Source organism: Candoia aspera, chromosome 7 (assembly GCF_035149785.1).
Source record: "Candoia aspera isolate rCanAsp1 chromosome 7, rCanAsp1.hap2, whole genome shotgun sequence".
Lineage (NCBI taxonomy): Eukaryota > Metazoa > Chordata > Lepidosauria > Squamata > Boidae > Candoia > Candoia aspera.
The window spans coordinates 23,656,088-23,682,863 of NC_086159.1; the positions used below are offsets into that span (position 1 = coordinate 23,656,088).

General features: G+C 39.9%; 1 protein-coding gene across 1 annotated transcript; it reads right to left on the bottom strand.

Annotated features, from left to right (window-relative positions):
* Positions 1–421: 421 nt before the first annotated feature.
* On the bottom strand, positions 422–26,434 carry APPL2 (adaptor protein, phosphotyrosine interacting with PH domain and leucine zipper 2). Its single transcript, XM_063308430.1, has 21 exons — positions 26,126–26,434; positions 21,115–21,213; positions 18,694–18,753; positions 17,852–17,923; positions 14,685–14,772; positions 13,702–13,743; positions 13,552–13,610; positions 13,062–13,208; positions 12,153–12,235; positions 11,338–11,493; positions 10,409–10,597; positions 8,714–8,756; positions 8,549–8,605; positions 8,335–8,423; positions 7,809–7,967; positions 7,667–7,719; positions 5,881–6,055; positions 5,310–5,346; positions 5,080–5,220; positions 4,254–4,301; positions 422–2,717 (listed from the first exon to the last, which is right to left on the bottom strand). Exons 1-21 carry the CDS (start codon positions 26,177–26,179, stop codon positions 2,589–2,591), a joined length of 1,980 nt encoding a protein of 659 aa, XP_063164500.1. The 5' UTR covers positions 26,180–26,434; the 3' UTR covers positions 422–2,588.
* Positions 26,435–26,776: the final 342 nt, after the last annotated feature.

Genomic DNA, 26,776 nt, shown 5'->3' on the forward strand with positions numbered 1-26,776 from the left:
TGGAGGCAGTAGCTATGGCATCTTCTCCATGCATTTTATTTACAAAAGCATGTCACAAAGAGATTTTTCTCTTTCAAATTCTTAATCTCTCTTGATTTGTAAAGAATCTTTATTTTCTATGAAATATGTGATTGAACACAAATCTTTAGGCCACTTCCAATGAGGTCCTCTTGGCTATTACATGGTCTTCCAGAATAAACTCAAAAGGCCTACCAGGAGTGACAGGGTGGTTCAGCAAAGCCATGACTATTTTGTACATTTGTATGTTTGAGCTTCTGCCAAAGTTACAGAAGGGAGGTCCTATTGTCACAGAGTTACTCTGACCTATTCCATCTATGTTCAAATTCTCAGGAATGAAGGGGACTAAATTATAACATGTCTTATTCTAATTCATTTACAAAAATGAAACAAAACAAAAACCTGTTACCTCAATATCTTTATTCTGTTAGATATTCTGTACATAATGTTAATAAATGCAACTTTGGAAAAATGGATTTGTATATAGTGATCACAAGCTTGGGATGTTTTGAATGCTGTATCTTTAATGAGAACCAAGTTTGCCAAAGTAGCTACTTGAATCTACAGCTAGAATAGAATACTAGGATTGATTCAATCATCTTCACAGAGCTGGCTGAAATATAATTTATTCTGTAGTAAGTTTCTAAGTAATTTCTCATCAAAAATGTGTCCCACATTCTTCCTAATGAATGACAGCTGGAAGAGCAGTTAAGTATACTTTGCTTAAATTGTCAGTCAGCTATAACAGAAAGCTTCACAGATGGTATGATCACCAAGATCCCTCTATAGTAGGGACCTCTATAGTACACAGAGTAGTACTAATCCATCAAGCAGGCAGATTAAGAGTGTACTTCCCACTTCAGCCTCTAGAGCAATCGATGTTATGATCCATTTCTGTTTCACTGGGTAGTTTATATCAATTAGATTGGACTTGTTAACATTAACATGGGAACAGCTTCAACTAATAGAAGTTTATTGCACTTCAGTAGTTTGATCTACTTATTCATGTCTATTGTACCAAGTAGAACAATTTGAGTATCATTAATACAGAAAACTTCTGTATAATACTACTCTTTCAGAATTTCTACTGGCAATTTTCTAGTCTTCTGGCTTAAAAATCTTAGATGTTACTAAATCATAACCTGAATCTGCCCTGCACTATAATTTATGTCAGCTAGACTTATAATTGAGCCCCTTTCTCAAGGCTCTTAATAATTACTGTATTAACATTTATTTATAGATTACATTGTGGTAAACAGCATCCAATCAGAGCTGTGGATCTCTGACATTTAAAAAGGTAGACTGACTCAGTTTGTAAGATGACTAAACTCCATTTAGTCATAAGTCTTTAGCTATTATTGCAGAAATTGTTGTAACATTAAAACATCATACAAACATTCAGACAAGTCAGATAAAATTCTTCATGAGAACCAGCTGTCACTGTAACTTATTTACAGTGTGCTTACAATTTAAAACAGTAAACAGAAAGCTCCCAAAACAGATATATCCAAATTTGTGCTAGCCCTATGAGGAGGAATGGTATAAGCACTGTTATGCCCAGCTTGATCTTCTTTCTGAAGAAACTGCTTTCCCCAGGGCAGTGTGAAAGTGCTTCTTGTGCTAAGCTGCTTATATCCAGGTTTGAAGAAATAGTTTTGTCTGAGGAACTGAGTCCATCTTGTATCAATATTCTTTCATGTGAAAGTAAAAGCTGTAACCTCGTCTTACAGAACACTGCAAATAAAAATGCTAGCCAACAGGCTTATTTGAATGGCAGTTCTGACAACTGCTCGCTCAACTGTTCTTCAGCCTTGGTAAATGACTGAGATTCATAACAGCTCTAACTTGCTTTCTAGTCTACCTGTTCCCTCACTCACTTGGGTTATTTGCTTTACACAATCGATAAATTAGGCACTTAGATTAATTCTGAAAGCTTAGTCCAGATGAAAGTATAAAAATAGATATTAGTAGAAACTGCATTGAATAGCTTTCCAAATAGCCTAGTTTAAAATAGCTTTCTCGTTACTTTTTAAAAGGTATGCAAGTTCAAGTAGGAGCAAATAAAGTATTTCTTATACTGAGACTATATTCCAAGTAGAATGCAGAATTCTGCTTGCTAAGAATGTCTTAATTTCAATCTCTTGTGCTTAAGATGACAAGCATTAGTTTTTCTGTGGCGTGTCTGTGCAGCTTATGACTTTCAGAAACTTTGCTGCTTGTGCAATTTCTTCCTCTCTACTATAGCTAGTAGAATTATGTGAGACAAGTATGCATTTACTTATAAATGATGTGAACTTACTAGCTTCCTTAAGAAAAGCTACATGAGTTGACAGTGGTGATGCATGTTCATCAGGGATTAAATCTCTGCTGGTGTTCATTATTGCCTAGACCAGATGACTTGGTAGTGATGGGAGAATTTCAAAAAGATTGTCAATTTTTGGCAATACCAAAAATTTGGATCAAGTTTTTATCTCATGGTGTTCCCTCTAGCCTACCCGTGTTGGACCATAGCTGAGAGTACAGTGTACTCTGTTACGGGCACCATCATCTCCACTGAGAGAAATTACAAGTTATGCTTCTGACTCCAGTCCTTCTCCATGTACAATGTTGTCGTCTTCTGATTGGTCATTCAGTAACTTGAATTTTCCATCAATGGTCAGTGGCATGGATGATATTAATTGAGCTAGAGCTTCTGGATCCTATAATTAAAATGACAAATGAAGAATATTCAGGGCAAATCTAATACAATTTCCTGAATGGCTTTTCAAAAAGGATATAAATCAGGACCTTTGCGCAAGGGACATTTTCCTCCCTGTTGGGTTCCCAGTCCAGATCAACCCTGCCCCCAAAAGCCCTTGCTATTTATGCCTGCAGTGACCTGTTCTCAAAAGTTCTCATAATGTACTGTATATCTTAACAATTCACATGGCTAAAAAAAGCTTTGTTAATCAGCTTACAAACATTGTAAATTGACTTCATAAGAATTTTACTTCCCTGTGAAGACAGTTGACATTTCTAATTCCAACTAAAATAATATTTGGAACCATTTTCTTCATATGGGACTGGTTTTGTAGCCTTAATGATAAAACAACTATTAGATGATGGAGAAACTAGAGTTCATAACTCCTCAGCACATCACTTCATGTGAGTGCAGAAATTCCTGTGTTTATTTCTTCAAATAGAAAAATGAAAATTCAAATCAAGTAAGAGTGGCCTAATTTTTCAGACTGGTGACCACACTTGGAATTTTAAAAGAGTACTTTGGGTACTCCCACAAAATGGCTTCTAAAGGTAGTGACATAAACATTCTCTTGCCCAAAGACAAAATGATAAGGATGGACTCTATAATGCTCAGCTTATGGGTGGGTGAATAAAGGTCTAAGCTCCAAACAAACCACTGGATTCCAGCCATGTTCAATGCATAATTTCTAAAAGTATCTGTGGGGTCTATGTGGGCCCAAGAAGCTTTTATTTTTTGCCTTTGAGTCAGTTTTTGACTCCTGGCAACTGCCTGGATTAGTCCCTTCAATTTTCTTGGCAAGATTTCAGAAGTGGTTTGCCTGCTTCTTAGGGTTGAGAGGAAGTGACTGGCCCAAGGTAACCCAGCTGGCCTAAGGCGGGACTAGAACTCACGGTCTCCCAGTTTCTGGCCTGATGCCTTAACCACGACACCAAGCTGGCTCTCCTAAGCAGCATACTTGGTCATAGAAGTCATGCTGAAGACTGGTGTCATACCAAGACAATGGAGGGTGATATTTGAAGGGAAGCAAATAGGCAGCCCTAGAACTTTTCAAACCTTATCTCTTTGTCCTTGTCTTGACTTTCGTCATCCTTCATTATCAAACCCCATTTTCCCTAATTTATTGTCTGGCTCAGCCTAATACTCATTCAAAAGTTAATCCCTTTAAGTTCAGTGGAAGTAGATACTTATCTGCTCTGTTTCAATAAGCAAACTGGATGCTGGTTATCTATGCCTGGTTACTGGCTAAAGGACTCCTAAGGACACCACTAATATCACATGCACATCACTGGCACTATACGAAACACTGAAGTTACTTAGTAACTTAGTATTGAGTTAGTTTATGCAATTTATAGATTTAGCTCCAGATCACATCCTCTTAGTTCCAAAGTAAAGATGATTTGTTTGGATTCCGTGTAGTCATAACAAGTACCAAAGAACTGAAAGCAAAATTTAATATTTCAGAGGATAAGGAGTATGAAGTTAAAAATACTACCTTTCGAGCCTCAATGATTTCCTTCCCCAGATTTATTGCATAGCAAATCTACAGAAGAAAGAGAATCTGCCTTAGTACCACTTACATTTTTTTCTCAATTGTACTACCGACTGAAAAATGCAAATAAATGGACAAAACTCAGTAATTCCTGAATTATTTCTCCTACCATTGTATCTGGATTAAAGCATCAGAAAATCATATGACAGTGTTCAAAATAATGAAATTAAGACCACTGAATAGTCTGTGGAAGCTTTACAATGCTGTACTACCAGCATTTATGACAAGGAAAGATGCCTCAGTCTCTGTTGCTGAAGTTACAGCTCTGGCACTGGCAGGGATTTAGAACAGATGACTTACGTTTACTTCCAGTTATTCGTGTGGCACCTGCCCTGTAACCATCTGGTATTGACTGTGATGCTCATAATCTAATTAGCTATGGCTGAAGGAAATTATAGACCAACAATCTGTACAAGACAATACACACCATACTCATAAATGGAGTGGAAGAATTAGGATTTTTGAAGAAGGAAAGGGTGACAGACTTTTGTTGGGGGCGCTTAAGAAAGCCAGTTTGCTCTGGAACTCCACAAAAAAAAAATAAAACTGGAAATCTCTCAAAATGTTTGGCCCAATCCACTCTGGGGCTGCAAAAGGGGTGCTGACTGGTTACACATTTTGCCCTCTTAGAATGCTGCTGCTGCTGCTGCTGCTTTTACTTGACACATTTCACAAAGCAAATTGGGTCATTAGCTCCTAAAATTCCAGTTCACTGAAGGAAGCAGTTACATCTGTTAATTTTAATTATGCAACAAAGCCATTTCCAGACCTTTTCACCTTCGGTGTTACTCTCAAACACATAAGCGCTCATGCCGTCTTCACCTGGCAAATCAGACACACAAACCACAAACCCAAACAGCCTCTTGTTTTCCTTGTGAGCAGCAAACTGTGTCACATTGGCTAATTCAAACTGAAAAAGAGAACAAGAATAGCACAAATTTACCTCAACTCTCAGAGACTGTAATTTTTCTGTGCTGATAAAAGAAAGCATATGCTTACATTTGATCTTGTAACTTGTGTTTGAGGATCTATCAATCTGTTAATGGAAAAAAATGTGCTCAAGGTTAAAAGGCAATAAATCCAACAGTGACTATGAATTGAATCCAGAGAAGCCCTTCTATAAACAAAATGATTTTTGATGCAGCTGAAGCTCCTGCCAGTAAGGGGACAAGGCATGGCATCTCCCTTCCCCAGCCAGGCCCTGATGGATGTCTATCAATAACCACTACTCATGAACTACAGTATTGCCTTCCTCATCAGAAGTACTCCCTTAGCTGGGGATACACAAGGCCTTGGCTGTTTAGTTGAGCACTGAAGAGTATCAAGATGATTGACTAGACATGCCTTTGACCTATCTAGCAAAGCTCTTTTTAGCCCCTCCTACATGGCCTGAGGAACCAGCGCTGGAGCAGAGGGAACAAAACCTGTGTCCTCTCCCTAATGCTTTTTCTGTGACTCTGATTCCATGCCTAGGATCACTTTATAACCTAAAACTACAAAATAAAGGGCACAAGGCTAAAAGAGGGAAAGGTGGGTGGGAAAGGATCAGAGAAGGCAAACTTTTGCTTACTTCAGGTCATTGCTGGTGACCAAGAGATGGGATTCAGTTGTACGGAAAATGTTGTGAATAGCCCGAGCTGCCAACACCTGCCGCATGGCTTCATAAATCACCTCCACTGTGTGGTCAGATCTGACAGCCATAGATCCTAAAAACCGAACTACAAACATGTGCTGCAGGAGTGAATCTGGGGAGGTGGGGGAGAGAGACGGAAGGAAATCAGTTTATACTGCCTTTCAACATACAGAATTATTTTCTATAATAGATTCCTGCAGAAATGATGATTGTTACTTCAAAGAGAATTCTTTTCCCATCTGCTATATAATATTTCAAAGCTCAGCTCACATATAGATGCTCAAGTGGTAACAAATACACAAAAAAGATCTAACATCAAGGCTACGTTCATTTTTCTCATGGAGGGCTGCTTTCTTTTTAGGGTAATATATCAGTTATGCTACATACTGATGCGGAATGGGCAAGAATCAAAGCAGGCAGGGGCAGCACTTTCTTTCTACTACAGGTAGCCCTCATTTAACAACCACAATTGGGACTGGCAACTTAGTCATTAAGTGAAGTGGTCACTAAGTGAAACTGGGACGGCTTATGATCTTACTTTCCTTTGCTTTACAGACCTGCAAAGGTCATAAATGCAAAGATTAGTTGCAAAGTTACTTTTTCATCACCATCATAACTGTAAACAGTTGCTAAATGAGTCCATCGCTAAAAGAGGACTACCTCTATTTTCTTTCTCACCCCTTCCTCTTCACCCAGCAAGTCACTGGGGGAGAGAAACTACTTTGACCAGAAGTCTGCTCTGATCACTTGCAAAGGGCTTTTGAGATTAAGCTTATATGTATATAAGCTCTAGGTTGTCTCTTCCTGTGCAGAAAGTGCATTCATAAACTTTCTTTCAGTGGGGCAGTTCACACATTCAGCTACAAACAATCATATCCGAGCATGAAATAATTAGCAACCCCCAGCTGACTCTTGCCACTTGCAATCTGTCTTTGTAAATACAGAATCAATGCAAGTGCAGTTTGCAGCACAAATGCTGCAGCTTATTTTTATTATATTTATATAGCTTGGGAGTTTCTTGCTGGTAGGAATCTCGTATCATCTCCACCCCCAGATTTTTAGTCATGATAGAACCAAAGTATCCTTGCACCAGTCTTTACTGCTTACCCTCACAGAAACTAGACTTTTCCTTTCCAAGCTACCATAGAAAAAAGTTCAACAGAAAGAAAAGATGGGGATGGGCTAGAGGCTGATTTTTGCACTCTTCTACTGACCAGCTTAGCTCTTCTAATGATCAAGAAATTGAGAAATGAGAATGGTAGCTGTGTGAATGTGCTCTCGGTAATTCCATGAGTCATTACAAATAAAACTGATGTATAGAGGGGAAAAAAATTGATTTAAAAAATGTATGTGGAGAGTGGCACACCATGGGTACACTTAACACGCATAGCTTATACTTGACTTTTTCTTCATCCTGCCTACAGCACATATTTCAAAAATTAAAGTCAGCCTAGAAGACTGCCTGTCCCCATCCTACAGAGATGGGAAGCATTTGTTGTTTTCTGCTTATATACTTTTTTTTTTTAAATCAAAGGAGATCTTTACTCTGTGCATCCCACAGCTACAGTTTAGCAGCTTTTTGCTTACAGCATGGCAATACATAAGACTACCAGGTGGTCTGAATAGCACAGGCAAAACGCCTCTGTCTCTGAAAGTGGGACATTAACCTGGATGACTATGGGACCTAAGCAAACAGTGATGAACAGCACTTAAGGGTACTTACCTGCTTCGTCGTCCTCCTTGCCATCTTCAGATTCTCCAAAAGGGTTGGTGCGTCTGTAACAGAACAGTAGCATTTCTAAAAGATCATCTTCCAATATCAAGAGAAAAGTCATCAAAAAAGAAAGATTGTTGGCAGCCTGTACCTTCTGCCCCTGTGCTGATCTAGGAACTCTGTTGCAGGAAGCACAATGTCAAACTGGATGGGAGTTCCAGGTGCAATTAACTCAGTGGGGACAAGAGCATCAGCAGACTCATCAGGGGCTGCCTGGTCATTCAGAATATCCATGCACTTCCCATCCTGGCTAAAGCAAAAGAGGAGAGAAGGGGCCATTTGAAACACACACGGAGTCAAAAAGCAAGATGGGTTGTTATGAATTGAAAAACCCATTAAAAATTAACTAAGATACCATCTTTCATGTATTTTTCTAGTGTCAGATGATTAATGACAAAGAATAAGTTGAAGAAGCAGAGATAGTCCCTGTTAAGCAAATGCTACTTCATTGGCATGTCACCAATTAATATATGACCCATCTATTGTGTTGTGAAATGCAGGATTAAATATTCCCCCAGGGCAGAATTCTCTGCTTACACTAAAATTGCATGTTGAGAGAAAAAAGGTTCTATTTTCAGCGGGAGTGAACAAACCCAAAGGCAAACATGTGACGTTACCTGGAGGAGTGACTACCTTGCTTCTTCCCAAGGCTCGCGACTGGGGTCACAGCTTGTAGTGCTGTCTGATTTAACCGAATGGCAACTGCCTGAAGTAAAACAGAGGTGCATCCTTAAGTAACACTGTTTAAAGTTCCTGCATAAACACAGAATCACAGTGAACGTAACTTGTGAGGCAGCACATTTGAAAAAAAAAAAATCAAAAGATGCTCACTTCGGGGTTGTCAGTCAGATAGATCTGCCGGGAGATGTTGTTGATTGCACATATCCACTGTAACAGCGAAGCAAACATTTAAAATAAGGCACCCGGCTATTCTCTGAATTCTTAATTAATTTTACTCAACAAATTAAAATGGTTGAATATAGTGAAATGTTTTACCTCCTCATATTCCTTTTTGCTTTCTGCCTGAAGGGTTATGCCTCTAAAAAATAATAATAATACAGAGCCGTTAATATTCTTTCACTGGGTTATCACATACTTTCATGCTCAAGATTGCATGAATGCAAAATACAAAACAATACAATTTGAAATCCAAACGTTCCAATTTCGGGGATATTAATGTTGTGAAATCAGCCAAGCATAAAGTATCCACACACACGGGCAAAAAAGTGACTAAGCTTGGAGCAAAAATATGCTGCCCATAGTATAATAATTAGGGGTATTGTCATGAGTACTGATGGTGAGCAGGAGGGGGCCCCTATCCAGGGGGGAAAACGCATGCATAGTACTGAGGAATTAAGCAGCCATTCAAAGAGACACAGATCAGACCCGCCTTAACGTTCGGGGTTTATCTGTCTGGGTTTTTCCCACGCTTCTTCAGTTTGTTAGGATTCTGTTTAATGTAGCAGTAATAAACACTAGAGACCTACTCCTCGTCTCAGCGTGATTTCTGACTGTTAGGACAGGTATTTTTGTACTATTTCAGCAAATGAGCCAGAGTCACATCGTTTGAGTTGGGCAGCCTTGTAAGTCAAATGCAATCAATTCAAATCAGTATGTTCTTGAACACCTAGGTTAAATCTTCTGTACCAAAGGCCTGATTCAGTTGTTTACAACTGTCTTGGAGTTCCACACTTAGTGATTTTCAGGTCAAAATGGAATCTAAGGCAGAAGGATTCCTCTATTTATACCACTATTCTAACCAATGTTTAGCTGACTGACTGTCTAATTAGCAACATGCAAAATATTCTATATGACATTTTACCATAAACTTTTTGGCCTCATAAATCGTTACTTCCAAAATGCTAAACACTCACAGATGACACAGAAAGAGGCTGAGATGCAAAGGAGAGGCCTTGTAACTATTACAATTGCAAAGAAAAGGCCATTTTGACATTCACTGCTTGGTTTACAGATACAAAGTTATTTGCATTTGCTGAATAGCAAGTGTGTGCCTTTGAGTCAGCGTTGACTCCTGGCAACTGCCTGGAGAGGTCCCTGCAGTTTTCTTGGCAAGATTTCAGAAGTGATTTGCCATTTCCTTCTTCCTAGGGCTGAGCGAGAATGACTGGCCCAAGGTCACCCGGATGTCTTTGTGCCTAAGGAGGGACTGGAACTCACGACCTCCTGGTTTCTAGCCTGGAGCCTTAATCACTACAGCAGACTGACTCTTGTTTGCTAACATAGTACAATAATACCCCTAATTATTATACAATGCCTGTATTGTTCTTTCTTAGATGCTGACAACAGTGACTTGCACGTTCAATTTTATTGATTAAATTTCTATACTTCTGGGTTCCAAAAATAATTTCTGATAGCTTACATTCAACAGGGAGGGCGCTTAGCTAACTCATGAGGGGCTGTTCCATAATATAGGGGATGCAAGTGAAAAAAACTGCTGCAGTCCCCTGCCCCTAGGCTATTTTAAACTGATTATGCACTGTAAGATGAAATGGAAAGCCATGTGTAATGTCAAAACTGCTTTTGCAGTACCTGCTTATAAAACCCAGAAAAACTTGATTAAGTGGAGGAAACTAAAGTACACAAAACAGCTTAAGTCACGTCACCAGCCAAGAATTGCAAAGCTCTTCTAGCAGATGACTTGATCCCCAGCAGAAATCCTGACACACGTACGGTTTTCCTGTTGGAGTGGTGATCTGAAAGCAGTAACGTCGGTCTTCACAGTCAATTGCCATCACAGAGCAGTTGTCCAAATCCTGAATCAGTCCACCAGCTACCGCACCCCTGGGCTGGCACATCAAGTTTCCGCCCTGAGTGAAGAAGTACAGCCTGTCCCATGTGGTTGTCACAAGGCCTGTTTTGCTGCATAAAATACACCATTTCAAGATTAAGAAAACAGCAATGGAACACATTTGCCAAAACCCATTCCAGCACTTCCACCTGACCCCTTTCAGCCCATGGACTTTTAGGACTATATTATGCAATCCCGATACCACTAGGTGCTGCTTTTACTTACTTTCAGGTGTTGGATTTTATAACACTGGTACATTTAGGGGTCACGGTTCATTGTCTGACATGTCCAGATCCATCAACCTGCCTATACAGTTACTAAGCATAGCTGGACAAGTGGACAGTGTTACTTTTACCACCATTAGATGCATTCCACAAATGGAGCTGACATTTTCAATGTCTAAAGCATGCCTAGATACTAAGCAGCTTCCATAAGCAGAGGCTAAATGTTTTGGGCAGGTAGAAAAAAAATACTTGCTATTTTTTTCAGGCTCCCTGATGAAGCCTATTATGTATGGAACATTTAAAAGCTGCTCTTATGTCCATATGTAAATGTTTTATTCAACCCAAGCCATCTAGATCCTAGGCATCTTATTGTAAATACTAGTGCATTTTTCCACAGTACAAGAAGCATCTCATCACCCTTGAAGATTCAAAATAAATGTCAAAAATGTTATTTCATTTTATTTTTAGGGCTCTTATTGTCCAAATTCAGCTGGAGACAGGAGTTCTGATAATTCAGGGGAAAAAAGTTCAAATGATAGATCAATCTACCAAGATAAATAAAACATGTTTCTGGGCATCCACATTACTTTCTAAGGTTAAGGTAGCCTGCTTTCTGGATAAGGTTTCTGTTGATGAGAGGAGAAGCATCAAAATCGGGCGTGTAGACTGATTCGCTAACTGAAAGCAGATCTTGCTGAGATACCCGCATGGCTTCAGCCTCAGCATCTGATTCTTCTTGGATGCTGCAATACATAAATAAAGCACTTCACTGTCATGCTATTCCTTGTGAACTTTTAAGTATGTAAATAACACTGCTGGGCATCAAAGATGACTTAGAAATGTATTTTTCATAGGCACTTAAAAGACACAAACCAGTGTTAAAAATATGCAAGGAATTTTGAATCACAATAGCAGCATGGTCTCATATATACCCTATATGGTCAGATTTTTAGGCTGATCATAGCTCTAAATCAGGTACCCTTTAAAATGCTGGCAACACTTTTCAGAAATTACTCTTGTGATCCATTATGTAGCAGTTTAGTTCTAGACAAGCTATTTTAGTGCCATTCCCTGTCTTTAAAATGGTTGCAACTCTACAGAGATGCACAGTGGGAGAAAAAAAATACATAATTACTTTCAAGATCTCTGATCAGGCAGCATAAGTTATCTATCTATGAACCAGCATCTTCCAGATGTATTGGACTACAAGTATTATCATCAGTTGGAGTTCAATATAAATCATAGCTGAACAGGCCTCCTTTGAGGGTATTTTCACATCAAGACAACCCTATCTCCCTTTCTCTCCCTCTCTCATCTTACTCATGTAGGTAAGAGTAATACAAGCAACATCTTCCCTCCTTCCCAAACAACCGAAGTAATGCAAGCTGGAATATACTGTTACCTCTGCACCACATTTGTAACCGATGTTAAAAAACCATCCAGTTTTTTCGAAAACATCTCTGCTCCTTTCTTCAAAAAATTAATCTGAAAAAATATAAAAAGGAATCTGGAATACTTTGACTAGCAAATGGCCTACTCCAAGGATCTCCAAGCCTTGGGGCCAGTGGACATACTTTGTATTTTGAGAGCTTTTTGTGGATCCTCAAAGAAAATGGTGGCTTGGCTAGTCCCAAAACAGCTGTCACCACAGGCACAGTCAGTCCAAAACACCTGTACGGTTTCTGGCAGGAGACTCACTCTTAACTCCAGCTCACTTTTAGTCTTTTAAATATCTATGGAGCAGTGTGGAATTCAAGGCTATTTTTGGAAATAAATATGATCCTAATAGCTCTGCAAAATTTAAATAATCATTAAAATGATTAAAAAGAAAGCCAAGCAGGCACCAAGAGAAGCACTGTTTATAGGCAACATGTCTGTTTGAAATTCAGCTTAAATTCAATTTCTGTGGCCTTGCACATGAATTTCTCTTTCTCTTTCTCTCTCTCTTGGTCTGTGTATGAAATCATAGTAAGTATTCTCTCTTGTATTCTCTTGTACTGTCAATATCCCTCACTTCAATTAAAACCCGTGGAGGTTTATACAGTTTACTTAACAAACCCTAAGCTTGTTTAGTTTAAGAACAGATTATCGTTCACACATCTTCATCGTTCATTCATGAGAATGAGCAGAATTCTGTGTTTGCAATATTTGGGGTACAGGTGCTTTGAATATAAAGTGTCTGGAGTATGAGGAGGTTGTGTTGTGCTCAGACATATGAAGCACAATTTGCAAATGAGATGTTCCACTGCCCTGTAAGAGAATTCACAGCTCCTTTCTTAGCTACAAAACTCTGTTGCTTTGGGCTACATACCTGCGAACGTGTGTATCCCAGCATGGGCTCCATCATGACAATTTTTTTACGATATTGTAAAGCATTCAAGGCACAGTAATATTGTAACGATGACAGATGCTGCTTCCTCCGGGCACTGGCAACCTCTTTGGCAACTTCAGCCTTTAGCTGAATCATAAAACGTTTGTAAAAAACAGTATCAGCAGACAGCTTTTTTCAAAAGAGGCTGAGTAATGCAACGCACAACAGATGAAATCGCATCAAAGCCTAATGGAAGCACTGGGACTATACTGCATATTTTAACATTCAGCACTATCATTCTGAGACTGCACCCATGATTTGGAAGACACATTAAAGTAATTTGAACACCACCATAAATTCTAAGCAATCTTTTCCACTGCATTTTTATTTATATGCAGTAGATGTGTCACACTAGCTTTCTGCCCACTTGCATTTTTCTACATGTGCAGAATTTGGTTTTGTTAAATCAGCTAGCACTGGAAACGCATACCTTTTCATTCTCTCTCTTTTTGGGTAGCCTGCTGTACCTGGCCATGGAGATGTCATGTTCTGAAAGGAAAGACACCCTTTGAACCTCACATGCATGCATGCACATGCACCAGGAAATTCCATTAAACCAAAGATAAAATATGAGACATACCATTGCTTGCAAGACTGAAGAGATCCTTTAAAGTGCTTACTTCTAGGGGGAAATTAAAGAAGACAAACTAACAATGTATGCATTAGATAATTTTTTCACAGAAATTAAAGATATGTGGATTAAATGCTGCACAGTCATAGAACTCCAAGTACCGAAATTGGGACCGGCAACTCTATCACTAAGTGATGTGGTTGTTAAGCAAAATGCCACATGACCGCTCCCCTTAGCGACAACAGTTCTGGCAATCCCAGTTGCTGTCGTTGAGTGCATCCCATGCAGTCGTTAGGTGAGGACCCACCCAGATCCAAGGCATTCTTGGAAAAAGGTAAGAGACTGCCTCTACTTCACCTCCCACCATCCACCTATCTCCCCCCATCTCTGCCCTTTTGGTTTCCTGCCTACCTGCTGCCACCAGCTGCTCCTACTACCCAACCCTACCTGCTGCCACCACATCCACCAAACCACATGCCCACTGCACCACGCTCCACTACTGTACCAGCCAGGGCCTTCTTTCGTGCCAGTGCAGCCAGGGCCTTCTCTTACGTGCCAGCCAGGGCCCCTGTTTTTGCCCACCCAGGCCCTCTGTGCGCCAGGCAGATCCTTCTTTTGCAAATGGAGGCCCTGGTTGCGCCAGCACAAAAGAAGGTGGCAGGAAAGTAGGTCCCAGCTGGTATAGCAGTGGCGAGTGGTGCAGTGGGCACAGCAATGGCAGGCAGGGCCGGGTGGTGGGGGCAACTGGTGACAGTGGGTAGACGGACAGCCAAAAGGCAGTTGTAAATGCGGGTGGGCCCGAATTTTGTTCATGTGACCGTGTGAGTGCTGCAAGAGCTTGGAACTTTGAGGACCAGTTGTAAGTCCCTTTGTTCAGCACCATCATAACTTTGAATGGTTGCTGAATGAATGGACATTAAGCAAGGACTACCTATAATGAGAAGATAGACCATGAAAATTCCCAACCAGGAAGAAACACTTCAATTATTTACCTGTAAGATCCTTCTCACGAAACTGGATGATGGGAAGAACCATGCTGTCTGCAAGCTGTTTTGCCAGTTCAGTGTGTAAAACATTAAGCTGAAAAACAGGAAAGTAATGATACTATCTCAGTACCATAAGCCTGGAAATATCTCAGCCTCAGATTCATCTCTAGATAACAAACATAATAAAGCTGATGTAAGCAGAGGGGTATTAGGGAAAGGAAGAAAAAAGTTGACACGATTAGAGAAAACCAACACTATTTCTTTTCCTCTATACAGTGAGATTGGGATCCTTCCCCCAATAAAATGCATTTGTATATATTAGAACAATATTTATCTTCAAAGTCATTTTTGGTATGTATGCACATGTCAGCAATCTCTTAAGGTCACAGGTATATTTCTCCTAATTTCTGAATCTCTTAATATAGAACTAGTGTAGAATAGTTATAAATATTGTGGATATTTTATTGTATTATTCTGTTTTCTTGTAAACTACCAAGAACTCTGTTATAATGGCAGGGACAGAATGAATGAATGAATGAGAAAGAAAAGAAAAGAAAAGAAAAGAAAGAAGCCCTTTTAGCTGTTGAGTCCATCTCCTGCTCACTGTAGGAAACCTCAAAAAATAAATCAATCGAAATGAGAAATTAACAGCCTGATGTATTTTTTGTGAAACACTGAAAAACCAAAGTACATCTTTGTTTTGATCAATGGTATATAAGAGTGGGGCGGGGGGTGGGGGGAATAGGACCAGCTTAAAAATTAAAATAACCAGTAAGAGACCTGAAAACTCCCTTAAGGACTCATCCATGCTTGGTTTTCAGTGAGTTATATCGATAAAGTAGTTCCCAGCCGATTACCTTCATCTATACAAAAAAGTTTCTGGAGTGAACTTTTGAATGTAAATGATTTCACTCTCTCCTTCAGTATACATTTATATGTACTCCCATATAATGTTTGTATTCTAAAGATACATTGATTCTGTTCTTTGTTTCCTTTGAAGTTTTGATGATTTACTACTTGCATTTATAAAATGGGAGAAAAGATGACTTTTCTCATGAGGAACTGCAGCTGCCCTCCCAAGGTGGTGACCCCTAGTTGTGTAGTGCAACACAAGGAGGATTGGAGGCACAGCCTCACACACCCAGAAGGGAGCAGTTTGTAAAGGCTGATCAAGAGAATCTCTCAGGCTGCACAGTTTTCCCACCTGGTGTCCAAGTTTCAAATCTAGAATACCTACATTCATTATCTATCTCTAATGGTAGAACTAATCCTATCTTAAGAGTGAGTGAAGTTGTGAGTTTACTTCACAAAATGCAATGAGTCAACTCACAAATAAGGCCTTCCTACATAGCTTCATTTGAGTGAGAAAGTCTCCATGTTATCAAATGACTGAAGAGTTTACTTAAGGAGAGGCTGTGAAGCAAAACTAACACGAAAGTTTATATTGACTCTGCAAACTTCAGTTTCACACATTGCACATTGTACTGCTTTGCCCATGTGGCTGTTTTATCCAAAGCAAACAAAACAGCTGTTACGTTTTTCTTCCTTTTCACGGTAGAATGCTGTAGTTTCCAAGGGAGGTTATTTAAATGTCTATTGATTTTCATGCGTGGGTTGATATATAAATACAAGAAGGAGACTAAGGGTATGATTCATCACCACTGACAAACACAAGTGCCACTAAATGGCTGACACTCTGGGAAAGGGAGGGCGTTTGTGGAAGAGCACAGAAACTTTCACTGAAGACCTAGTAGATGTTGGAGGATCCCCCAGCCACATGTTAGCCCCAGGATACCACTGTTAAGTGTTCTGTTAAAAAGATGATCAGGATAGTGAACTCTTGAACAAAAACTCTCTTGAACTGAGTTCTTGGAAATGCTGATAAATCCTACCTATAATGTGTTTGTGTATGCCCAGTCATACATAGAACTGAGCTATTAAAAGGGACTGAATAGTCATTTTCTCTCTCCAGGATATTTTATCTTGGTGAGTAGTGTAGAGATTAGGGAACTCTGAGGGAAAAAGGTAAAGTCTCCCTTATTACTTCCATGTAGTTTTCTTGCCAACAGTATGGAAGTGGTTTGCCACTGACTTCTTCCAGGATGTTTTTTTTTTCCTTCCTAGTCTAGCCTACAGCCATTGGATTTCCTGGTGATCTCCCAACCAATACTAATCAGGCCCAACTCTTTGTGGCTTAACCAAATCAGCTACTTGATGGAGAGATTAGAGAATTCTTCATTCTCCCCCCAGATACAAATCTCAAGATTGCTTAAGAGAAGTTGTAACTGCTAGTGCTGCTACAAATGTTAATACCGTTCTAGTGTTGAGATGTTCACAGAATTGTGGATTTTGGTTGAATGTGACTAAACAATGGAAACCAGATGGAAAAGGATGTGGAAGCCCTAAGAGAAAACAAGCCTGGAGTAATAAAGTTGTTTGAGACCAAGCCAAGGTGGAACATAGTGCAACTTCCCTGTCTGTCTATGAAAAACTGTGGACTGTGGTAGAAAATGAAGAGGGATCATCTTAGAACTTCTGAGGACAAGCCAGGCTGGTTGGGGAATTCTGGGAGTTGAAGTCCACACATCTTAAAGTTCCTAAGGTTGAGAAACACTGCTACTTTTAGGCTCCTGGGATCTTGTAGTTCAGCAGTAACTGGAAGGCTACAAGTGTCTTACCCCTGCCCCCTACAATGCAAGAACTCAGAACTGGTTTTACTGCATTTGGGCACTGTGGAGAATATTATGTGCAAACAGCAAAAATAAGTACTCTACAGATTGACATATTAATTACAGCCCAGGTTTTATGGATAAGACTCCATTTCCTCACAAACTCTCTTCAGTGAGCAAATGCTCATCTCTCCTATATGCTAATGGTGGCAGACAGAAAAACTGTCAAAGGGCAAGAACATCCAGACTATTTTTTGCATTGGGTGTAGTGCACCCTATTCCACCCAATGTCACCATCCCAAATTTTAAAGTGTTGAAGGGTGTCACAAGACTCTTCACAGAAAGGCAGAAGGCCTCCTTTTTTCCTTCCTCATTTCAGCTGTGGAACAGCAGTCCTCCTCTGATCAGCACCAAGCATTAACTGCTCTCCTTTCTTTTCTAGCATCTTTTAATGTCCTAATCAGGCTGGTGAGAGAGAGAAGAACAGCTTATAATTTGGATTACCTCATCCACAATTTTTGAGAAGTACTGAAGTGTAGAGATCACTTCTTCATCTCCTTTCCCCAAGGCAAAGTTCTGCAAGTTAACAAGGGTTAATGGCAGCACTTAATCAGAGATGGGAACTAGAATCAGCCTAAAAGGCTCAGCCCACATTCAGTCCAATCAGAAGTATTTCACTCAGCAAGATTGAGGATTCATGCAGGCCAGGGAGGAAAAGGGGCCTGCCTCTCATTCTCTATCACCCAAAATGACAGAAACTCTGTTCCCCACCTTCTACATTCAAATGCCAGTCATAGATTATAATCACACTGAACAAATTTTTGTAAAATAGCAGCAGGATTCACCTGCATATAGACTTCCTAACATTTCTGAACTGAAGCTTCCTACCAATGTGACCTACTGGGAGAAATGCCAACAATATCCTCAACATCAGAGGGCCAGAGGTGCCTCCAGGGGCATTTGGGGAGGGGTGCAAAAAAGTCAAGATGGATAGGATTGAAGCCCCCTTTTTAATGCTTCATTTGCGTAGTTGTGGCCAACGTCTTGACATTTTTGACCCTCCCTGTGGACTTCTTAGGTACCTCACCGCTGCTGTGAATAAAGGAATGATCGCAAGTGACACAGTTGTTTGAAGTTTTAAGAATCAACTCCATGCGCCATTTCAGATGAAGAAAGCAAGGCCTTAGCAGCTGTCATAATTCTGACCGCCAGAGTGTTTCAGAAAAAATTTGTCTCCTGTAATCTCTGCAGGTGATCAAGCAAAATACTAGGGGAAAGTTGACTTATATCTGCTTTTCATCTCCCAAATGTGAACATTGTTCAGGAAGAGACTGCACTACACATACCTGTTTTTCATAGGCAAGAAGATGCTTAGAAAGCTGTTGTGTTGCCAGGCACATTTCGTTCTATAAAGAGAAAATGTGTCTCATTACTGATGCTCAGATCCACTTAAAGATTTACAATGAAAGGAGTCCATAACTTTTTCTGAACAAGGACTGCATTTGGCTTTTAAATGGTGTGTTCTATTGCAAAAACTGGCAGATTGGGCCAGGATGTTGCTGAGACAATGCCTTTTATTGGATACTATTAAAGAAGAGAAGCTGTTTTAAAGCCAATTATTAAAGAAGACTCTACCCAGCTATGTAGAGTCAGGACTGGGTAGTATTTGGACCCAGGTTCATGTCTGCCTTCAGCCTCTGAAGCTCCCTGGGTGACTTTGGGCCAGTCACTCTCTCTCAGACCAACCTGAGTTGTTGCCGTGGGAAAAAAATGGGAGGAGGTAGCACTATGTCCAACCACCTTGGGCTCCTTATCAAAAAGCAGATTATAAATTCCAGTTAGCTTCTAGGCACAGACAGGATTGCAAAAAACATTGTAATCTAAGCCTCCAACTTTGTATTATAGTCACAGGCTCCACCCTCAAATGGGGCTGTTTCTATTTATTCCATTTCTAATCATACATAGCAATTATACCTTAGGAGCATATTTCTGGACTGGATGCAGATTGAATGATTTTAGGCTCATGTATTAAGTTTCTCTCCCAAAAGAACAGATTAATAAATTAATACATCTGTACAATTTAGGATCCATACATTACTAGATCTCCTGCAACCTGCTTCCTAAATAAACATAAATCTGCAGTGGTGTTTAGCACACTGCTCATTATTAGTTACCCGTTGTTATTTTCACCACAGAAATGAGGCAAGATTACAGATAAAATTATAGTAATAAAAATCCACCACATAGCAATAGCATTCACTGTGTGTGTGTGCATGCGTGCGCGCATGTGTGTGTGCGCGTGTGTACAACTGTAATAGAACAGTATAAAGCCAGGAACAATGCACTGAGTTACATGTAATGCTAACCCTGGTTTTAGCGCTACATACATGCACTTGAGAAAGTTCTAGGCATGCATCCATTTCCCTGTTCAGTTGTTTCTCCTCTCCATTTCTTCACCTCCAGGAAGACTCTGCCACATTTTAGTCCTGCTTTTTTCATAAGGTCGGCTGTCATTATGCTTGAATTCAAGATCACAGTTTGAAACAAATGTATGTATGTATTTATTTATTTTCTATCCCGCCTTTATTATTTTTATAAATAACTCAGGGTGGCGAACATACCTAATACCCCTTCCTCCTCCTATTTTCCCCACAACAACAACCCTGTGAGGTGAGTTGGGCTGAGAGGGAGTGACCGCCCCAAGGTCACCCAGCCGGCTTTCATGTTGCTCAACTTCTAAAGAAACAACCTTGAATCTATAAGCTGGAAAGTGGTAACCATTCAAGATTTATACATGACAGGCCAGCTTTTGAAGAAAGTGAGAAGACATACTGGTGAAGTCTTCCCAGCTATTTGGGAAGAGGAAAGAGAGGGAAGCATACAAGCAAAAAAAAATACAAGATCTCAGATAACAGCAAAATCACCTTTGTTTTAAAGCCACAGCAATTTCATACCCATTATAATTTGACAATTATTTCAGTACAGCTATTTTTTGTATAATACTCACAAAATTGTTCTGAAAGACCAATAAAATTGTCCTCAAACTGCAACTGAAAACTATGACAAAATGTCACGCAAGCAGCACTAGCCTTCACCACTTTTCTCAAATAAATAAGAAAATTATGTTGGACCAAAACCATTAACACCATCTCTGTAGTAATTCCAAATATGTTAATAAATTGCTTTCCTGATGAAAAAACTCCTGAAATAAGAGTGCAAGTCCAGAGAATTCAGGGAGGGGTGCCCCATAAAATGCTGAGCTTCAGATATTCCACCTGGCATTTAAAGGTGGTGATGCAATCCACAGCTGTAATTTAAGTAACTCATATCTAAACCCTTATAAGGATTGGACTTTGTATACACAGATAGTTCAACGCAAAGAAAACGAAGAAGATACGGAAATTTAAAAGGCTCCCTTACTCCTGTACATCTCATTTGCATACAGTGATCAATAACAGTAAAATCATTCTTTTACCTCAGAAGATGAAACTTCTAAAGACAAGATTGCATAGGATATAAATAGGTTAGGGATCACAACCTATGCCCTCAAAATATGTTGGGCAACAACTCTGACAATTCCTTGCCAATAGCTATGTTGGACCAGCTGATGGAAACTGAAGTCTAAAATTTCTGGGCCAATTCCCCCCCCCCCAAATCACCCACCCAACTATTATTAGTAGCTGAAAGAGAGTGCAATAAAAACTAGAACCATACTTCTGAAAAGGAAAGGAAAAAGCATCCAGTGTATTTCATGGAAAACAACTTACTTGTGCCCCATAGACTCGCTGCATTGCTTGAAGCAGCTGGTTGGTATACTCTGTAAGTGTTTCTGCATCTTCTTCAAATACGCTCAGCAAAGAGCGGGTCTGGAGCGTTTAAAACAAATACATAAATGAAAATAGCCAACAGTCATCTATTTAACACTGGAATCTTGAATAAAGGTATTGATCAGAGGTTCTCACATCTTAGCAACACCTTAATTAGAAAAAAAATCATTCAGCAGAGATTTTAAAAACCACCACCATCTGCCAAAGATTCTCTGGTCCAGCATTCTGTGTTCCAAGAGGCCAACCAGTGGTTGACAAGAAGCTCCCAAGCAGGACGTAAGCATATTAGTAGGTTTTTACTTAGGGACCCAGCAATTGCTAATACGTACAGGCACTGTAACTAGGGACCACCCATAGTCTTCTCTTGCAGAACTACAGCTGGCAGACGTTGCTTACATAGCGAGAACAAATTCCATAGTAAAACCACACCATCTGTGAACAACTCACTCTATTTATTGGATGACCCTGACTTCTGGCATTACGAGAGACATCTTGTGAAAGTGCTGCTTGCATAGGGGAAAATCCCTTGCACAATCACTTATGAAAGGGAAAGGATTGTGGTGGAAGGTGACAAAAGAGGATACACACTTGCTTTAATTTTTTATAGGATAATAAATATTTACCCAAGATTAGAAATAAATGCTTAAATACAAATACATTTTACTGTAATAGGGAAGGATGTGACCAGGTGACCTTGGTGCATATTTAGTTTTAGATGTCTATTCTGGGTCACCCCTTCAAACAAAAACTCTTAAGTAGGACATAGGGGCCACTTAGAAAGGGAGAATTTCCTCCCCAAATAAATTTGGGCTTAGAGGAAGTTTTTCCTAAGGACTGAAACTCTGGGTGAGGAAGGCTTATATTCCCAAATGTATATTTTACTTTATTTACAGTTATATGCTGTAGAAATGCATAGCAGAGTGAACAGCATTAAATAGGGTTTATACAATTTAAAATGTATTAAGAAATGATCTGACAAAATATTATATAATAAAACATATACTATTCTTAAAATTCCATATGCCAATTTGCATTATTTGCATTAGCCCACTACTGAACATGAAAGGATAATTTTATCTATCAAGAGTTCAATCAAAGGGAAACTGGAGAGAGAGAAATGGAGGCAAAGATAAATAAATAAAGAATACATCTAGGACTTGTAATCCAAACTCCTGCGGGTACTAGATTAGAGAAGGGTAATGCAATTTTTCTGGAGGAATATCAGGAAATGCTTTGAATGGGGTTATTGAGAGAAGAGTCAAGAGAACAGGGAAAATTCATTCGAACATTGTATACTGTATGACTAATTATATAGGCTTTACCAAATGATAGGCAAGAAGCCACAGAGTATTTATTTTGATACACAGGGCCATTTCAAGGGGGGGAAAAATTGAGATCTTAGGGGAACAAGGATTTGGTCATGTTCTATGTCTGAAACCTGGGCTAGTGGGAACTATTTTGAGGAGATTCCTGTTCATCATTAATTGGACAAATCATGTAAGAGGGATCGGAATGCTTGTTTATTTAGGCTGATTGGTAAAAGTGGAACTGATGCTGAGAATGGCAGTAAGTCAGATGGTAAGTACGTTTAATAATGGCAAATGTTATTTTTCTTGTGGTTGTAAATATATCATGCTTTATATATATTAATTTTATTGCTTTTGTATCATTTTAACTGCAGTTCAGTTTGAATTTGTTCATTTTTTATTGTGGTTAGTGTTGAAATTCAACTGTTTGCTTGGTGGAATATCAGTTTGTATAACCATTTTTTTTAATGGTTTGGTTGGTTGTTCATCCCCAAAATCTTAAGAATGATATTGAGTGTAACTTGAAGCTATTACAGTTCCGGGCAGAGCCTAATTTGTGACTAGAGACATTTCCATGGATTTTCCAATTTAGGAGGCAGGTGGGAGGGCTTTGTTTACCATCTTGCCTGATGAATAGTTCTGGAGAAGTCGCACAACAATCAGCCTAATAAAGATGCTGTCAAAATATGGAATCTGGCATTTTTCTTATGATCAAAACAGAGCTTTCAATGCTCCCCTGCCACCATCCCTATAACCCCTTTCTGGAATCCTGACTTTGTCTCTATAATGAAATTACTGAAAGCTACAATGGAAAGTGTTTTCTTATCAAGTAAATCAAAGCAACAGGAGTCAAACTGGAATGATGGGATATCCTTAGTAAAGAAGCAAATTTAACTCAGAAAAATCCTACCACAATAACAACAAAATAAGTTTTGGAATATTGATTTGGAAATCTTTGCTCTTCAAAATATTCACATATTTATGTGATTCCATATAACATATATCCAATTACAGCTCTCAAGTTAATATGGAGCAAACTATTCCCATAAGACAATAGTTCCACAACAGGAGATCTGATGGTGTATCAGATGTATAAAGTTATTTGAAATTAGTATGTATGTATGCATGTATGTATGTATTTCTGTAGTAGGAAAAAAGGGTGATAATAGTGTAGATTATGGTTTATCCTCTGGCCAAAAAGTAAAAAAAAAAGAATGTGGCAAATATGATCCAAGACTGATGTCTATGTTCAAGCTAAAGGCTTTCAGCTGTTGAAGAGGAAGGGAGCATAGAGAGTTGGATTTAAGAAGCTTTGAATTGCAACATAACACCCAAGCAGCATAATTATTGACAATGAAGAGTTTCCAGAGTATATTTCCTGAAGGAAGCTTACAAACTAAAATTAACATGAATCAAAAACTTGACCATTAAAACAAGAGCAGAAGGTTTTCTGAACGTGGTTCCCACCCACCTCTTCTTCAGTTTTTCTTAAACCAAATTGTTCAAATGAAAACAGCTCCATCACCCCTAATCAACGTTGGTGACCTAAGTTATAATCCAACACACATCTGGAAGACAACAGGTTGGGGGAGATGGCATTCCTTGGAAAAATAATTATATTTATGAGATATGCAAGGATGTATCAGTTGAACAAAATGGATAAGTGGCCTTCCATGGGATCCAAATACAGGTGTCGGATACAAGCCATGAGAACGTCACCATGCAATTGATGCTAATTATGTAATTATTAGTAACATTATAATGCTTGTGATGTCCCTTCCCATCAACACTCCCAGATGCCCACAGGTCAAATGACAACTCCCTTCAGTCTTAGTCATCCCAGCCATAGTGAGAATGATGGGAGTTGCAGTCTAGCTGCCAAAGAGGGCCACAAGTTCCCCATTCTCAATTACTGGAAAATTGGCAAATTATCCTCTATGTGATTTCACTTTGGAATGCCTCTTACTAACGATTTAGACCAAAATAAAACCTGAAAGTCCAATTACAATTCATTTAAACTCAATCCATATTCTAATTTGTGATTAGTCCAAAGTATTACATCTCAGATCTCTCAATATAGATTGAAACAATTATGTAGTAAGCCTTCATTGTTTTTTTCTGGACTGGACATCTCAAGTTCACGGTTGCTTCTTTGAACACTCCTTCACTGGAAGATTGTGTCCAGGTAGCCAAGCGATTACATCAAGGAAATGTGTGCATTTAATAAATACTATAAATAAGCATGGATGCCCAGAACTTCAGCAATTGTGGGAATGATGAGTCTGAAATAATAAATTAAAAAAAAAAGATTCCCACCCATGGCAGTTGTTGCTTTACATTCACTTCATTGTCCAGTGCCCTTGGCACAAAATAGCAATCAGGCTTGTTAACCTCCAGGACTTCTAATCCATTTGGATGAGCCTATGTTGCCTTGTTCTCCAATAACCCAAAACACCCTTTTGCAATGCTCAAGAAAGATCCAAAAGCCAGAAAAAGAGGGGAGCTGCTTGACAATAAAGCCATTTGATTAAACACCTGATTCCTAGCAAAGGGGGGGAGACGTGTGTCTTCGCTAACAGAGGCAGCTGACTGACCACAAGGGTCTGCCAAGACCCCCCAATTCACCAGCCTTGAACAATCAATCTCCTCCTCCTCCCACATATACTGCAATTTTTAACTCTGGAGTCTCAATTAGGCGCCCCATCATTCCAAACCACTGTTATTTCTAGCCTGCCTTCAGGTATAGTTGATATTGTTTTTCTTTCATGCAGAATTCCTCCCTCTTCTTCAAAGTGACCTAGATATGTCAAATTAAGAGCAAGGACACTAATAAAGCTGCACTACTTCCTGTCTTCACCTCCTCCGTCCAAAAGCTCATTATTATTTCCAGAGTATTCTGCCTCAGAGTCCTTGTTAACACTTCCCTGCTCCCCTTCCTTTCCAAGTTGCAACGTGAGATAAGCCGCTTTTAACAGCAGTTGCACGGAAGGGGTGTTTTCACAGTACATTACCCAAGCGAGCATTATTTTTATTAAGATGATTAGAACCGCGTTCTTTTTAATATTAGATCAGGATCCATAAATATTAGAGTTTGGGTTTTCATTAAGCACCACAACGCACGTCTCTGGTCTCAAAAGAGTTTTGATTTTTTTAGTGACAGCGCTTGGTCGGTTTAAATAATAATATTATTCTCCTGGTACCTGAAGGGTACCTGGAGGGAAGAAGGTAGATCTGGAGGGAAGAAAGTAGATCTGAAGGAAAAACCTCTTTTTCTCTCTTAAATCTTTAGTCGATACGGCTACCTTTTCGTGCTGATTCCTGGAGACTATCTAGGAAAACGCAGATGAGGAGCTACAGTATCATTTGAGTAACAGTTGTGAAGACTATGAAACATTTTCCTATGTTTGCTTGCAAACAATAAATTCAAGTCTCAGATTTGCTTTGATGCCTCCATAAACCCGATCCACTCGGCTAAATCACGTCTTCCCAGTCATTACCGTCAAACTCTCTCTCCACCTACCCCCCACCCCCCGCCGGCCCTGTCCCTCGGCCTTACAGCAGGTAGCTTTTGCACGGAATCTGCTGCGCAATCCCTTCCCAAACCGCAGATCAGATGCACCCGAGCCTAGTCCGGGACCGGGTACCTGCGGACTATCTTGCAAAGCCTCTTCTAGGCGAAGTTTGTCGACGGCGGGCATTGCCTGGCGCTGGAGAGGCGATCGGGAATAACGTAGGCGAGAGCGGTGGCCAAGCGTTCTTGCTGACACGTCGGATCTGGATGCTGCGTCGCTTCGCCCCGGAGACCGAGCAAGCGAGCGAGAAAACAGCCTGCGGAATCCGGCGTCTTTCCTCCCCTCCTTTTCCCTTTCTTCCACCCTACAGTGAAGGGAGAAATGGGAGAGCGGCGCAGCCCATGAGCCCGAGGGTGTGTTAAACTGGTTGTACTCCCGCCTGTTGCATGCCCAGCCCCGGTCAGCAGGCAAGCAAACAGTTCGCCTAGGACTGCTGCTTCTAGTTCCTGTTTCTGGCAGGACGAGAAATGGAGAGCAGCAGGAAGTGTGGCGCTGCGGATCTTCCTCATTAACTCTTCTGAGCGCGTTCCAGCCTCGTTAGTCACAACCTTAAGGCAGGGTGTCGTGATATAAAGTGCCGTCAACAAGTGAGAGTTGCAACGAAATGTTACAGCACGGACTCTCCCCCGCCTAAGTTGTTTGGCAGCCAGGCCTTTTTCCAGCATGCCCCAGTTCAATCTCGACCCGTTTCCCCTTCCCATTGGAGCACACGCTTAGTCCTCA